Genomic DNA, 17,906 nt, shown 5'->3' with positions numbered 1-17,906 from the left:
AACCATAGTGAATATTTTTTTGCTAGTCAGTATTTTATAAGAGACCATTAATAGGTAAGTAGTCAGATGCATGAAAAATGACTAGCATACTACTATTTACACATGTTCTTACCACATAAATCTAGGCAGCTTCTTATAAAATTACCCCATATTTATTTATTTTAAAATTTTCTATTCTGCTTAGCAACTGAAGTGGATTACAATTCACATACACAAACAGAGTACCATAGACTCATTAACAAGTTAAACATACATCCGATTTCAGCGTCATCATGGGTTATCAGTTTAGTAGAAAGCCTTAACAAAGAAGTGAGTTTTCAAGTTTTGATTTTTTTTAACTCGTAAGATCTTGACACAGCCTCAGTGGCCCATCTAAATCATTCCATAATCATGGTCCTGCCAATGAAATTGCTGCTCTCCATGTCCAAGCCCCATGTCCAAGCTCCAGGCTCAACCTCATAGCAGATTCAGATCTCAATAAACGAGAAAGTAGATATTTTCTTATAACTTGCATCAGGTACCACGGTGCCTTTCCTTATATTGCTTAATGTAAAATCATCAAGATTTTAAATTCGATGCGAAATGCTACAGATAGCCAGTGTAGTTGTTTCAACACTGGAGATATATGTTCATAACGAGATATTCTTGCAGCCATATTCTGCACTACCTGTAACACCTGCAGTTTAGACTTTGACAGCCTGTGACAGACTACGACCAACAATTAAATAAACAATTGGTATATTATCATCTCTTAGGCTTCCTCGGCTGGTGTCATGATTGTTGAGGTTTTCTGGGTCTTACTGCACTCAATTAAGTGGAATCAACATTTCAGCCATCTTGTGGCTTTCTTCAGGGTGTGCTGTGAGGTCCGCAGTTTGTCCTTATGTAGTAGGTTCTCAATCCTAACTGGATGGAGTTTGAGGTGGATGGTTTCCTAGGGAAGATGTGAAATTTTGGCAGGAAATTGAAAGGGAGTAATCTGTAGTTTATAAATTTGAACTTTGGTGGGAAAGTTCATTGGTTCATTTAAATTTTTGTCAAAAATTATTTGGTCACAACATGATGGCTGAAATATTGGTTCTACTTACATGGATGCTCAAAGATCCAGGCCCAGACAACAACAACAATTAATCCGCATTTTTTTGGTGTGTGTGTTAGATTTAGCTTTAGCACCTTCTTGCTTGTGTTAGCAGTAGTTCTCTTTATTTGGTGTACGTTAAAGTTTTAATAGGCCTACACAACGCACTATGGACAGAGAATTGTCTCTCATAAAAAGGGATGATAATAGCAGAAGAACTAAAATCTGGAAAATGCCCATGGAAATCAATCCTGTAGCAGTTGTGTTTGTATGAAATGAATTTCAGAATCTATATACTGCTGTCTCATCTGAGTCTTGTGTAACTTTCCTCTGTGGCTTTGTCTCTCTACAGACGATTTTGCTGAAGAAGAGGAGGAGCAATCCTTTGGTTACAAGAGGTTTGGTAAGTATAAGAAATCTTACCTTGTTTGATTTTATAACTACATAAATATGTTGCAATCGATGAGAACCACTGATGGTGGCAGCAAGATGGGTCCTTTGAGAGGACTGCTTATATGTGGATTTCATGCTAAGAAAGCAGAGATTAGGGATCTACATAAGTGTGTCCTTCAAGATGTTTTGGCTGATTTTGATAGCTACTATTGCCAAAATTTGGAGTCTGTGTGTGTATATGCTTTTGTGTGTGTGTCATAGAACTACTGTCAAAATTTAGAAATCCTCTGGTCAATATTCAGTCAGTGGCTGTCAGTGTTATATGTCCACCACCAGCTTTATTGCTAGAAATTCAATGACAGACAATGTCCAGGTACTGGCATTGAATATCTGATTATATGTTGGCCACTAAAACTTATGCGGTTAATTGCAATATTTAGCCTTTAGCCACATAAGATGAACTGCATAAGATAGGACATCTTTTTACGCAGCCCAATTAATGCACTTATCTTGTGTGCCAACTCTGCCTTTGGAATGCCCACAGCCCACAAGTTAGCCAGTTATGTCTCAGACACTAACCGCAAATATTCAGTAGCACTAACTGATTAAATGCCGCTGAATAGTCATGGTTAGCCAAGGACAAGTGATTTAATTGGCCAGGAGCTTTCCAGCCCACTTAAATTACTTTTAATGTAAGACAGCATTTATTTTGCCTGTTTTATACTTCTTTTTTTTTTTTTTTTCTTTAAGATAGCTACGGTACAAAAAAGTCCACTCTAAGAGACTAACTTTGTAAAGTTCTGCATTGGTAACACATAATTTCATTTGATTATTTTATTCCTGGTTTTTAAAGTGAAATCTGTGCTTACTTGACTTTGGGCTCCTTTTATTAAGCCACAGTCGAGGTTTCTACCACGGTCCAGCAAGGTAACTGCTCCAACGCTCATAGGAGTTCTATGAGCGTTGGAGCAATTAGCTTGCCGGGCCAGAGTAAAAACCTCTACCGTGGCTTAGTAAAATCCAGCATTTATTAACACCTCCTTTTACTAAGCCACGATAAAGGTTTGTATCGTGGGCTGGACTGCTAAATGCTCCGACGCTACTCCAACGCTCAAAGAATTCCTATGAGCATCAGAGCAGTGTCGGAACATTCAGCGCTCCAGGCCATGATACAACCTCTACCGCCTCTTAGTATAAGAGGGCTTAAATACTAGTATAGACACTTAAGAACATACATACAAGTCGATGTTAACATTTATACCAGCCATAAGGTAATGTGCGTAAATTAAGGAATTTTATAATTTACACATGAGTGGACTCTTTCTAAACTCCACAGTGAAAGCACTCACCATGAAACTTAAACACTAATGTATTAATGACTAAGGGCTCCTTTTACGAAGGTGTGCTAGCGTTTTTATCGCATGCACCGGATTAGCGCGCGCTAGCCAAGAATCTACCGCCTGCTCAAAAGGAGGCGGTAGCGGCTAGCCCGCACGCTATTCCACGCGTTAAGGCCCTAGCGCACCTTGGTAAAAGGAACCCTAAATGCTGACATGTTTGCATGTTTTTAATCCCTACACCTGGCCTGAATGTATTGTATCCATATTGTGAAGGCAAATATAAACAAGGGACTAGAGCTCTTATTTTTCTTATTTTACTGCACAAATTTTCTCTTTGTAATTTGATTTTTGTTCCATCTCCCCAGCAGGCAGGCTTGTAGTTCATTCTTTTACATTTCAGAGAACAAGCAGATATACCGGTATCAGCTATAGCACTTACAAAAGAAATCACTTGAAATTTAAAATTAAACAAAACAGAATCGGGGAGTGAATATTCTTCCCGCAGATCCTTAATGACATATATTAATCTTGTATAAAATAATTGATAAAGCTAAACAAAAAAAATGACTCAAAAGTCACAGGCTTTCGTAACAGTGAAAATTGTAAATTCCCAATCACCAACTTCCTCAAGAACACAGTGTAATAACATGAATCCATCTGGGATGTCATGCAGTTTCATAGATATTCCATTTATCTAGCACACTCTGCAATCTCTTGGCTGTTTCCGTGATCATGTGCTGAAGCAAAGCAAATGCAGTCATCTCTTGAGAGATAGGCTCCTGTTTGCCCTGCCATGTGTCTAAGGCTGTTGCAAAGAGTCACTCTGAAAGCCTGGAGGAGGCTTCAGAAAGGAGTGACAGCATTACGACCTCAGTCTGATACAATAATATAATTTAATGAACTAGGAATGCACTAAAATGTTTTTCATTAGTGTATATTGTCTGCAAGAGACTTAAAGAGCCAAATAAAGTCTGAATTATCCAATTAGATTTTCCAGCATGCAAAGGCCTTTGTGCATGTGTGCTCTAACTGGAAGGATCTGAATCATTCACATAAGAGTTTTCAGGGAAACTCTGTTTCCAATCTCCCAGCTGAGATTATTCAGGTTAGTGACCACACACTTCAAGGCAACTTAGCATGCACTCCTGTAGGAGGCTCAGTGATATGTAGACTGCATTTATTTACAGCCTGTACCAGCAGAGAACAGATTGATGTACAGAATGGAATATGACTAAATATGTTACAGTTTAGAAATGCTCTGCATTTATTTAGAAATACTTACTTAGAAAGTAATAGATGAAATAATGAACGAAAACCTTCACATGTGTCCCATAGAAAATAACTTCATAGTTTCCCCAATAGATGACATGGGCCCAAGAATCATCCTAGGGCAGGGGTAGGGAACTCCGGTCCTCAGGAGCCGTATTCCAGTCGGGTTTTCAGGATTTCCCCAATGAATATGCATTGAAAACAGTGCATGTTAATAGATCTTATGCATATTCATTGGGGAAATCTTGAAAACCCGACTGGAATACGGCTCTCGAGGACCGGAGTTCCCTACCCCTGTCCTAGGGTGAGACTACAATTTCTTATGGAAGACAAATGAAGGGGTGTTTTTTTTCTGTATTTCTTCATATTTCTCTGGTGTTGTACTGCACGCAGTCTCTTGCATCGTAGGGTTTCGTTTGTGTATATTAGTACTTTTAGTTTGTGGTCCTGTATTTGCATAGGGGTTATCTGTGTTCTGCATGTGTGACCAAGGCCAGGTGTTCTGGTTAGAATGAATGTTGAGAAGCATACAGTGTTATTTGTGTAGTTTAATTTTGGCAAGGTCATGTCGGAACATTCTGAAAAGTTGCATATAGAATTGCAAAATTTGGCCTGAGCATGCCTAACTTGGGTACCAGAATGTACACTTCATTTCAGCAGGTATAAGTCCAGTGGCCAAAAGTTAGGTGCAGGCAGTGGTGTAGTAAGGGGGGATAGGGGGCAGATTGCCCTAGGCGCTGTCTTTGCGGGGGTGCTGTTGCCTCTCCTCCTCTATGCCCCCCCCACCACATAACGTTAGTGGCACAAGCAGCATCTTCCACCGGCCTTGCACCGGCCTTGGCTCCCTTCTGATGTCACATCCTGGTCACGGGACCAAGATGTGATGTCAGAAGTGAGCCAAGGCTGGCGTTAGCAGAAGATGGAAGATGCCACTCACACTGGCGAACGTTTCAAGAAGTACATGGGGGATGTAAACTCAAGCAGCGAGGGGTGGGGGGCACTCAAGTAGTGGGGAACAGTGGTGGCGCATGGCGCAACGATGCATGATGCTACCATCCTAGGTGTCAAACTTTCTAGCTACGACACTGGGTGCAAGTTCTGCACCTAAGTGTTATTTTTTATTAGCCATGCACCCTTTATAGAACAGCACTTAGCAACACTTGCCACCGTTTATAGCAGGGGTGTCCAACCTTTTGGCTTCCCTGGGCCGCACTGGCCGAAAAAACTTTTTCTGGGGCCGCACAAATGCGTCAACGCTGCAGCAAGACAGAGGAGGGAGCTGGCAAGACGGTAAAAACCTGGGGGCAGCAGAGGAAAACACTGCATTGCCCTCGATCGGGGCCGCACAAAATACTTCACAGGACCACATGCGGCCCTCGGGCCACAGGTTGGACACCCCTGGTTTATAGAATTCCTCCCTAAAGGCCTCTGCTGTAAGTGCAACTAAGTTTAGGTGAACTAATGAAGTTTTCAGTGCAATAATTGCAGGCCCAGCCCCCCCAAATTACACAGTTTCATTTTTGCTGTAAAGGCGCTAAAAGCAAAATTTTACATAAGAACATAAGAATTGCCACTGCTGGGTCAGACCAGTGGTCCATCATGCCCAGCAGGCCGCTCATACGGCAGCCCTCTGGTCAAAGACCAGTGCCCTAACTGAGACTAGCCCTACCACTGCATGTTCTTGTTCAGCAGGAACTTGTCTAACTTTGTCTTGAATCCCTGAAGGGTGTTTTCCCCTATGACAGACTCCAGAAGAGCTCCAGTTTTCTACCACTCTGGGTGAAGAAGAACTTCCTTACATTTATACGGAATCTATCCCCTTTCAACTTTAGAGAGTGCCTTCTCATTCTCTCTACCTTGGAGAGGATGAACAACCTATCCTTATCTATTCCCTTCAGTACCTTGAATGTTTCGATCATGTCCCCTCTCAATCTCCTCTGTTCAAGGGAGAAGAGGCCCAGTTTCTCTAGTCTTTCGCTGTACGGCAGCTCCTCCAACCCCTTAACCATCTTAGTAGCTCTTCTCTGGACCCTTTCGAGTAGTACTGTGTCCTTCTTCCTGCTGGGCGCGATTGGCCCCTGGTCTGACCCAGCCGAGGAAACTTATGTTCTTCTTATGTATGGTGACCAGTACTCCAGGTGAGGGCGCACCATGGCCCGGTACAGTGGCATGATAGTGCATTTAAGGTTATTCCAGCATTGCAACTTGAAAAATAGCTTGAAATAGTTCACAGATTGGAATCCTGTGTTTTATGACTGAGTGCAAGGTATAACGATTACGGTTTATATATGAATAAGTTCGAACAGTGTACTGACAATTTCTATTACATATTATCAAAATGTTGTCTTACATTTGGGAAATAGTTTATATATAATTCCCCAAGTTTTCCAGCTTGAAAATATTTCAAATTTCTTTTTTTTTATCACTGCACAGCAAAGAATTTTAAAAGCTTAGTCCATTCTATGTCTAGGAGACTATCAATCAACGAAGCATGTAGACTTTTGTCTACTTACTATATATTCTTAAAGGTATTGTTGATAAGTATATGTGTGTCTGTTTGCACCCTGTGACCTTCATTGTTCCATTCTCTTTTCCTAACTTCAAGTTTTTGTGGTCGTCCCAATGCCAGGCAGTGGTATATAATTTAGGTTATTAAATAGAAGAGTATATAGACATATAAAGTTGGGTCTAGCAGGTTTATAGTTAGTTTATTTGATATATAGCTTTTCTTTTCTTTTTTTTTTATAGATCTTTATTAATTTTCAAAACTAATACAAAGTGCCATAAATTATACATACATTCATTACAAAATAAGGACTTATATTCCATCAATAACAAAGAAAATAATAAATATACCTCCCCTCCCATCCAACAATTTGATCAAGAAATGAACCAAAAAATATATCCACCCCCCCCTCCACCCACCCCGTCCTGGACATGTATAAAAATAAAGAAAAGATTTGAAAACCAAGAAACTATGTTTTTGTCAAATGAAAGCGGTTAACAAAGTTAAAATAATAGGGACATCAAAACTACCCTCTCTGTCCCAGTTGGGCTCACAATCCAAACTAAGGCCTAGATTCACTAAACTCACCAATCTGGATCGTTGTTGGGCGATTCATGGCCGAGTTTTGCCAAGCGACTGATTGACTAAAGATTCTTCATGCACATGATCTGATCGGACGCACGCCCTGCAGTGATCCCACAGCGATTGAGACACATGCGCAGATTATCCTTGTTGGTTGTCGATGCAGTTTGCGTGTGCGCTTGCTTTTCGCACAAGCGAGCTCAAAATAAATGGGGAGGAGTGGCTGCAGTTTACTTGCTGGTCCTACGAGTGGACATTTTAAAAGGAATCATTTCAATTTGTACAGCCAGATTCTGGAACAGAACACGCTTTAAACCTGCGGGTTAGAACCGCGGGTTACAATCATGGGCTCGCACTGTGCTTTTTGCAAAAATATAAAAAGGGAGTTCGTATGAACATGTACAGTTTTATTTTTTATTTTGATGGTTGTTTTGTAACCTCGATACTGGGATTTCAGGGCAGCAGAGAGCAGGAGAGCTGGTAAGTCATCAGCAGTTGCTTCATTTCAGATCGGCAAACCCAATCGGTGTTTCTTCTTCTGCTTAGTGAACATAAGAATCGCTGCTGCTGGGTCAGACCAGTGGTCTATCGTGCCCAGCAGTTCACACACGAGGCGGCCCTTGGTTTAAAGACCGGTGCCCTAACCGAGCCTAGCTTTACCTGCGTTCTTTCTGGTTCAGCAGGAACTTGTCTAACTTTATCTTGAATCCCTGGAGGGTGTTTTCTCCTATAACAGCCTCCGGAAGAGCATTCCAGTTTTCCACCACTCTCTGGGTGAAAAAGAACTTCCTTACGTTTGTACGGAATTTATCCCCTTTTATCTTTAGAGAGTGCCCTCTCTTTCTCTCTACCTTAGAGAGGGTGAACAACCTGTCTCTATCAACTAAGTCTATTCCCTTCATTATCTTGAATGTTTCGATCATGTCCTACGTATGCATGCCATTTTCCCTCATTTGCATGGGTGGATCAGATCAGGTGGGAGATTGATCAGGCAGAAGGAGAGTGAATCGGGTCTGGGTCGTGTAACGATTGCAATCTGGTCAGGACATGATCGGTGAGTTTAGTGAATCTAGGCCTATGTGCCTGGGAGGTAAAACGATGCTTCCAGCATAAAGAATATAAAAAAATCATAAGAATAAAATGAAAAATAACCTGGATTGGCAAGAGAAAGAAGAAAGAAAGTAATGCAAAAAAAGGGACAGAAAAGAATAAAGACTCGCCGTATAAAATGGCAGTAGTTGATACTTTCTCTCTACTGCACCAGAAGACAGAATAGATGAGACTGTAAACATTGCTGATTACACTAGAACATAATGGTATATTCTAGAATATTTAAACTTGCTTACTTTGAGTAATTACAAGCAGCTGGAAACATTTGTTGGTTAATTTTTTTTTTTTTTTGGCAAACACGTGTCAGAGCAAATTGCTTCCCAGGAGCATAGCAAACGGATTATTGTTTATTTCAGTATATTTCTTTTCATTAATGTGGCTTATAGCAAACCTAAACATTCCATATTTGCAAACTATCAATAACAATTGTTAGTAAATATTTCCACACTCTATAAAAAAGTTGATCTTGTTATTCTTTTCATCCCAACATGTTGGAAAGAATTATATATAAAGGGGCAAGAATGTCTGTTTGTCTGTCTGGGGGCAAATCATATCACTGAAAATATCCAAATTTGGTATTGGGGAAAACTTGGTAAAAAGACACATTGAGGTAGATTTGCAGAACAATTTAACCAGGCTGGAGAGGCTCCTAGCTAAACTGGCTTGTCCGGCTCTGCCAATGGTATTCAACAGCACTTAATTAGTGTGGCTGCATATCAGCTGTGATCATCATGGCATTATCCAGTTAGGCCCTGATTCTACTAGGGATCTTTAAAAAAAAACATCAAAGTGCAGAAATTTTGTGAACACTATTTATTAAATATTTCAAAAGCAAATTGCATTACTTTTCTCGTTCCTCTTTGGTGAAAATTGTAAGTTTAGCAGCCATCTTCACCCCAGCGTAACAGCTCTCCCCCTACCTGCAAGGTGAGCCGCCCCAACCATTTCCCACAAAAATATGAAGGTGCGGAAAATTTTTGAAGAACCCTCATAGAACGACACAGGGACAAATTTTTTTTCCCCGTCTCCGCAGGAACTCATTTTCCCGTCCCGGCAAGTTCTTTTCCTGTCCCCGCCCCCGTTCCTGCAAGCTCTGTCCTCATCTGCACAAGCCTCAAACACTTTAAAATCATAAGTGTTCGAGGCTTGTGCGGTTGAGGCAGAGCTTATAGAAATGGGACAGGAACAGCCACAAAACTCGCGGGGACGGGAGGGGGAAATTGAGTTCCTGCGGGGATGGGGGAAAATTTGTCTTCGTGTCATTGTCTACCTCATATATATAGGTCATCTAAAAAAAAAACCTGGCGTCAACTAGTGCAGTGCTAAGAGCGATTCTATAAAAGTTAGGTGCACTGTATAGAATTATGCTTAGTGCCACCTGAGCAGCATTAGATGTCTTAACTTTTAAATTACTCGGATCTGTGAAAAATCAATAATATGGTGAAACACACTTTCACAAGAAAAGAAAGAACAATGTCATATAAAGAATGTAGGCAGTGCTGCTTTAGTTCCGAGGAGAAAGTTCAAACTGAACTGGAGGAAAAGCCTCAGACAAAAGCCCTCCCACCACCACAATGGTGGATAAAGGTGGTAGGGTGGTAACCTCACTGGCAAAAACCTCCGTTATACTCCCAACATGAAAAACTATAAGCAGGGCTGTCTATGCTTGATAGAAGAAAAAACTTTCCACTTATCTCAGTTGATCGGTACACCGACGATGGCCAGCGTTTCACTAACTTGCTGCCTCAGGGTGTATCAAAAGTCCGATCAAAACTAAAGCCAGAAAAGAAAATTGCATCAGTATACTGGACTTGAAGCATGACTTCAAAACAATATGACATACCTTTAAGTAGGACGCCGCAACGTCTCATCTGATCAAAAAGATGGCTGCACCATAACTGTACCGGGTTATGAACTCCCAGGGAGTGACGTCAAACCCCGGAAGTGGCTATGCAATAAAACAGCTGACTAGGCTGAACAAGCTTGGATCTATAAATTGGACAGTGAAGAACCAAGTGGGCTAAATCAAAAATTAGAGTGGAATGTTTTCTTCTGATCTTTTGTTTCTTTTGATTTTTCTGACAGTTTTGACATTTTTCTTTTTCTTTTTAGGATCGTAACGCGTGTTCTGACAGATATTTTTACTTTCCTTTTGTGTTTGAAAACTTAAAAGTTATGAGAAAAATAATCATATAAATATATTTTTTGTATTAAGTTCTTTTTCAGACCGCGTTACCCTCCTCTCTTGTCAGTAGCCTAGTCAGCTGTTTTATTGCATAGCCACTTCCGGGGTTTGACGTCACTCCCTGGGAGTTCATAACCCGGTACAGTTATGGTGCAGCCATCTTTTTGATCAGATGAGACGTTGCGGCGTCCTACTTAAAGGTATGTCATATTGTTTTGAAGTCATGCTTCAAGTCCAGTATACTGATGTCATTTTCTTTTCTGGCTTTAGTTTTGATCGGACTTTTGATACACCCTGAGGCAGCAAGTTAGTGAAACGCTGGCCATCGTCGGTGTACCGATCAACTGAGATAAGTGGAAAGTTTTTTCTTCTATCAAGCATAGACAGGCCTGCTTATAGTTTTTCATGTTGGGAGTATAACGGAGGTTTTTGCCAGTGAGGTTACCACCCTACCACCTTTATCCACCATTGTGGTGGTGGGAGGGCTTTTGTCTGAGGCTTTTCCTCCAGTTCAGTTTGAACTTTCTCCTTGGAACTAAAGCAGCACTGCCTACATTCTTTATATGACATTGTTCTTTCTTAACTTTTAGATGCACCATATTTTTAGATTCAGACAGTTTTATAGATGCAAATATCATCGAATACAATATAAACAGCATCAAAGGACATCAATAGAAACATAGAAACATAGAAAGTGATGGCAGAAAAGGGCCACTCCATTGACCCACCCCCCTAGTTAATCGCTCTCTGATGACCTTTTCCCTCGTAGAGATCCGACATGAGCATCCCAACTGTTCTTAAAAACTGGCACGCTGCTGGCCTCAACCACCTGAACTGGGAGCTTATTCCAGCTGTCCACCACTCTTTCAGTGAAGAAGTACTTCCTGGTGTCGCCATGAAACTTCCCGCCCTTTATTTTCAGCGGGTGTCCTCTTGTGGCCGAGGGTCCCCTAAGAAGGAAAACATCATCTTCTACCTTGATGCGACCAGTGACATACTTAAATGTCTCAATCATGTCCCCTCTCTCCCTACGTTCTTCGAGAGAGTATAGCCGCAATTTGTTCAGCCTTTCTTCGTATGATAGATCTTTGAACCCCGAGACCATCTTGGTGGCCATTCGCTGTACCGACTCGATTCTCAGCACATCTTTGCGGTAATGTGGCCTCCAGAATTGTACGCAGTACTCCAGATGAGGCCTCACCATGGTTCTGTACAAATATCAATAAACCCCCACTTATCTTTATGAGTTTGAACCTTTACCATCCCTCTCCATACCCACCCCTTCCCACCCAATAGTACTCTCTACCCAATGATACTTTCTTTATTTGACTAAATAAAAATCCCAATTAAGAAATTCAACTTAAACTCGCATTACAGCCCTTAGAATGCAAAACCTGCAAATAAATACAGCACCAAAGGACATCAATAATGCATCAATTATTAATATACATAATAAAAGATCAATTCCAATATCAATAAAAAACCCACTTATCTATATGAATTTAAACCTTTACCATCCCTGTCCACACCCACCCCTTCTCACCCAATAGTATAGATGCACCATATTTATGCCGGGGTTTTCTTGGCCTAAATACCGTAGGTGTGCCTAAGTCAAAAACAGATGCCTAACTTGAAAACACGCCCACGACCTGCCCTAACTATACCCACTTTTAGGAAGGTGCTTAGGACTAGGTAACTACTTTTTATAGAACTGCATTTTTCGAGATAGGTGCTTTTCAATTAAGTCCTATTAACACCAATTAAGCCTATTAATCATTAGGTGCCTACATTGGCTAGGTGGGCCAATATAGGTGCCTAACTTTAGGTGGGCTTTATAGTATCGGGGCCTTAGTTCCAGGGTGCTCCGGGGGCAGAGTCAGAGTGAAGCAAAGACTTACCTGGCTAGCAGTGGGTTAGTGCCTGGATTAAAGGCTGTATTAACTTTGTCCACAAGGGAGTCCTTTTACTACTGCTAACCATTTCTATAGCACTATTAGATGATATAGCACTGTACACATTATATGCAGGTACTTTCTCTGTCCATAGTGGGCTCACATTCTAAGGTTTTTGTACCTTGAGCATTGGAGGGTTTAGTGACTTCCCAAGGTCACAAGGTGCAGCAGTGGGAATTGAACTCAGTTTTGCCAGGATCAAAGCATGCTTCTCCTCCGTTCTGTATCTGTGGCCTTCTTAGCATTTAGTGTATGCTAATTCCATTAGCACATACTAAATAAAGAATTAGTAAAAGGGCCCCTTATTTTATCTGGGCATAGGTCTGAACATTGGTGGCCAGCAACCACATATGAGCTGAATATTCAATGCTCGTGCCCTCAGGGTTTTGAGGGAAACAAGCTTCCCCAAAAAGTTCTCATTGCATTTCTGTGGTGGAAGCAGTTCCAAAGTCTCTAACATAGAAACTATGATGCAGTGAAACATAACAGCTAGGCAGTTGTTCCTTTCAAACTGACTTTCCTCCTAATCTCTATTGTCCTAGTCTTAAACAAAAACAGAGCCACCACAAACAGAGTAATACCCTATCCAGATGAGCTGGCTTTCAGTAATTCTGTTGTGTATTTCATTTTCTTTGTTGTTAATTCTACTGAATCATACCGTTTTCTAATTATTTGTTATGTGTACTACCACCTAATACCTGTTGCTATGGGCAGGGCCAGATTAAGGCACTGGCAAACTAGGCACATACTTAGGACCTAAACAAAACCCCCCAAAAAACTGCAGTAGCACGTACAATGATACAGGCAAAATGTATTGAACTGATTGCGGTTAAAAACAACACCTTAGAAACAAAACCACGGGACCCAACACGGTCCGTGTTTCGGTACACGCCTTCTTCAGGGGTCCCGGGTTGGAAGGGGATCAAATGAAACCGCTCACCACAGGTATTAGTTTGTTTTGCGGTTTCATTTGATCCCCTTCCAACCTGGGACCCCTGAAGAAGGCGTGTACCGAAACACGGACCGTGTTGGGTCCTGTGGTTTTGTTTTTAAGGTGTTGTTTTTAACCGCAATCAGTTCAATACATTTTGCCTGTATCATTGTACGTGCTACTGCAGTTTTTTTTGTTTTGTCTTCGACTCTTTTACTGCAGACCCTGTTGGTTCTTCCTTTTTTGTTTGCCACATACTTAGGACCTACCATGTTTAGGAGGAGCTGGTCTGATTTGCTTAGGTCTCAGGAGGCCAGGATTGCACACAAACAGCCAGCAACATAACACCAGAAGAGTGCGTGTGAAGCCTTTTTGACATAAAAGTCTTTCTAGTGAATAAAACTATATGGAAGGCTGAGAAAAGAAGCAAATGGGGTACATGGTAGATGCCCACAAATTTGACTAGGGCCCTGGTATTCATCAGACCTTCACACCTCGTGGCTAAAATGTGACATCCATCCTTTCAAATCTGTTGTCAAGTACATCTAATAGTTTCATATATTATGACACTTGGTCTTTGTCACTTAACCCTCCATTGCCCTAAGGTGCAAGTATAAATATGGAATGAAAAAAGTGGAAAATCACTGGATTAAGTGTATAGCCCTCGAAGGAGACTGCCCCAACTTTGTTGGTTGGGTTGAGAACTTTTCGGCAGCCCCTCATAGAGTGGCGGTGTTCAGCAGTTCTGCCTAATAATTCAGTGAATGGAGATCTTGAATGCCAAGCAGCATAGTTTACATTCAAGCTGTTGAGTTGTAGCCTATCCAAACATATCCAAGGGAGGCCAATGTACAAAGAATTACAATAATTTAAGTCGTGATATTAAGCTCGTGGATCTGGATCGCTGTCAATAAATCTTTACTCAACAGATAAGGATGGAAATCCATACTGTTATACAACTGAAAAAAAGCAGATCTACCAATATTTATAATCTGAGACAGGATATTATTTCAGCATCCACTAGAAATCCTAGAACACACACTTCAGTCCAATTGAATTGATTTGATTTGATTTGATTTCTTATATACCGCTATACCGTGAGGTTCAAACTAGTAGTAGGTGCAAACTAGTAATGGATTATTTTATTTTTCCCTAGCCATGTATCAATTCCATAGATATATTCCATTTGTCTCTTTAAATTCTTCTCCTGCCACTTTTTGTAAATCATTTCCAGATTACCAAGAACATAAGAATTGTCATACTGGGACAGACCAAAGGTCCATCAAGTCCAGTATCCTGTTTCCAACAGTGGCCAACCCAGGTCCCAAGTACCTGGCAGAAACCCAATTACCGTATTTTCACGCATATAATGCGCGCGTTATACACGGTTTTTACAAACCGTGCATAACCTTGTGCGTTATACGCGTGAGCGCGTTTTCCAAAAATTTTTTTATATAGTTCCCCCCCCGACGTCCGATTCACCCCCCCGCAGGACCGCTCGCACCCCCACCCCGAAGGACCGCTCGCACGCACCCGCACCCCCACCCTGAAGGACCGCTCGCACGCACTCCCACCCACACCCGCACCCCCACCCTGAAGGACCGCTCGCACCCCCACAGCCTCCCGACCCCCCCCCTCATCACGTAGAAGCTCCTACCGGTGTCCTGCTGCTTCCTCTTGGCGGTCCCGGCCCTTCTGTGAGCCCTGCGTCTGCGCTGCTTCGTCTTCCGGCAGTCCCGCCCTTTCTCTGATGTCACCCTAAGTGACTAAGACTTAGTCTTAGCAGACATATAGGATTGCAACATCTCCAACCCCACACCGGCTCTATGGTGTAAACAAAATAAATAATGTAATCACAAAACAGCAAATAAAATTATTTTTTCTACCTTTTGTTGGTCCCAGGCTCTGGTTGTCTTCTGATAACTCGCTTGCCAGGGTGTCCTGCCCATTTGTCATTTTCTTCTTTCTCCATGCTAACCATCCATCTTCCATCTCTGTCCTCTCCTTCCATTTCCCTTACCTCCCTCAGAGGTCTGGCATCTTTCCTTTTTTTCATGTCTATATCTGCAGCTTCGGCAATAGATCCCACCATCTCCAGATCCACCATCTGTCCTTTTCTCAATCACCCTTTCATCCAGCATCTCTCCCTCCTTCCCCACCACCCCAGGGTCCATCATCTCTCCATTTCTCTTCCCAACTACCCTGTCCTATGCCACTTCCAGAAACTGTATGCCTCCCTCTTCCATCTTTCCCTTCACCCCCACTGGTCTGGCATCCATCTTTTTCCATCCCCTCCTCCAATGATCTGGCATCTCTCTCCTCTCCTCTTCTTCCCTTCCCTCTCCCACACCCACACCCCCATGGTTTGGCATTTCATTATCTTCTCTCTTCCCCCCCCCCACTTCCATCAGCAACTGCCCCCTTTCTTTCCCTCCAGCCTAAATCCATCCAGTATCCTTCCTCCTTGTTTTCCCCCTTTCCCTGCACACCAATTCCATCAACATTAGCCCCCTTTCTTTCCCTCCAACCTAAATCCATCCAGTATCCTTCCCCCTTGTTTTCCATCTTTTCCTACACACCAATTCCATCAACATATGCCCCCTTTCTCTCCCTCCACCACCCTTTCCACACAGCAATGGCAATGCACCCACCACCCACGGCAACGGGCCCCCCCTCTTCCATCCATGGCAACGGGCCCCCCCAACGACAACAACACCGCCCCCCCCACAGCAATGGGCCCCCACCCGACGACAACAATGCCAGCCCTCCCCCTCAGCATCAACCAATGGCAGTGCAGCCAATGAAACTCGAAGAAGACCCTGTGATGACTGCATCTGCCTGTCCATCCCCCCTCCGCCGTCACTTATTTCTTCCAGCAGACGCAGTCATCGCGGGATCTTCTTTGAGCTTCATTGGCTGCACCGCCATCGGTTAATGCTGAGGGGGAGGGCCGGCAATATTGTCACCGGGGGGGCCCTTTGCTGGGGGGCGGCAGCATTGTTGTCGTCGGGTGGGGGCCCATTGCCTTGGAGGGAAGAGGGGGGCCGTTGCCGTCTGGTATGTTGTACTTCAGCGGGCCCCCCTGACTATTTCGGGCCCTAGGCATGTGCCTAGTTGGCCTATTGGGTAATCTGGCCCTGATTACAATTAGTAAAAGGGGCAGGATCTGGGGCAAAGCTTGGGTGGGTTTAGGGCGGAGCTTGGAAGGTCTGTGGTTAGGAGTACTTAGTTTGAAGTAGTTGGGAAACACTGCTATAGGCAATCAGCCGCCGCCAGTGCCTCTCCTCATCCCTGCTTGCAACCCCTATTGGTGTTTCAGGGCCCATCTGGAAGGCTTCTGCGCATGCACGAATGTTAACGTGATGACATCACGCATGTGTGTGATGTCATCACAGCAACGTCCTTGCACTTCCGGGTACCTCGAGCCATGGCTACTACCTGTGGCTCTCGCTACATTTTCCAACTTCGTTTCGGCCACGGATCATTTTTGAGTTGTCCAGGCCTGGTCTATGGACTTCTCTTTTAGGAAATTATCCAAACCTTTTTTAAACTCTGCTAAGCTAACTGATTTCACCACATTCAACAAATTCTAAGAGCTATTGTAAAAAGATGACAATGTATTGTTTTCTTCTCTTCATAATTTGTGAAATGAAAACTACATTTTCTGTGCATCCTAATCTGTATAAATAAAGTGACGTTCCATTCAGTACGGGTCCTCTGAATCTAAACCAGAGTATGAACTTTAAAAATTACATTTTTTAGAGACAAAAAAAAATGTAAGGTTACAGCTAGGGGAAAGAGGGGAGGGGGGGCTTAGTATCCAGCTGAGCAGTGATTGAAGCTGTTTATGTCCTTTCAATGGATACTGCAGATGTGCCGGGGTCCTGCCAAGCCCTGGCTCCATTTATTGCTTGCACTTTCATTTACTCCACTGTTTCATATCATTCTTACCTCATTGCAGCTAGGGAGCAGCTACTTTGAAAGCATCCGTATTAAACTGCACTCTAACAGGGTCCTCTGTGCTTCTTTTAAACCATTGATAGCAGGCACATTAGCCCCTATCTCTTTATAAGAGCATCAGGAATGCCCATCAATTCCTCCTGCCTGTGAAGTAGTAAGAATGTATCTGTACATTCCAGAGGCATTTTTCCAGCATAGAACTTTTGACATCCCAGACTGTTCTTCCACTCCAGAATGCCAGAAGCTGGCCATTTGGTTTTCTGTTGCACAGCTCTGTCTGACATCCCCTATTTTAATTCAGCTGCAAAAGTAGTAAAACTTTTTAAATCAGAAAGGAGAGAATGTGTGCTGAAAAGATGAAGGCAGATGTCTGAGCTATGGCTTTTACATATGTAATATATTTTGGCTTTTGTTTAGTCTTTCCATAGGCCCAGTATTTCTAAATGATTTGGGATGCCAAATGCATTACCTAAATATTGCCCTTCCTTTGACATAATGTATTCTGTTGCCATATAGCATAACTAGGTTCAGTCAAAGACTCTCTCAGCAGACATGCAGTATATGCAACAGAAAATGAAACCTTAGCACACCAACTCACAC

At 42.5% G+C, this 17,906-nt stretch overlaps 1 protein-coding gene across 1 annotated transcript in view; it reads left to right on the top strand.

Moving 5' to 3' along the window:
* COLEC12 (collectin subfamily member 12) overlaps positions 1–17,906 on the top strand; it is a 303,430-nt gene that overhangs the window by 49,889 nt on the left and 235,635 nt on the right. Inside the window, exon 2 of the mRNA XM_033935217.1 lies at positions 1,431–1,481. Within this exon, the coding sequence (XP_033791108.1) occupies positions 1,431–1,481 (51 nt within the window). The remainder of the gene's footprint in view (positions 1–1,430; positions 1,482–17,906) is intronic.

This window comes from Geotrypetes seraphini, chromosome 2 (genome assembly GCF_902459505.1).
Source record: "Geotrypetes seraphini chromosome 2, aGeoSer1.1, whole genome shotgun sequence".
NCBI lineage: Eukaryota > Metazoa > Chordata > Amphibia > Gymnophiona > Dermophiidae > Geotrypetes > Geotrypetes seraphini.
The sequence above is the reverse complement of the archived record's forward strand: the minus strand, read 5'-3'. Positions and strand labels throughout refer to the sequence as shown.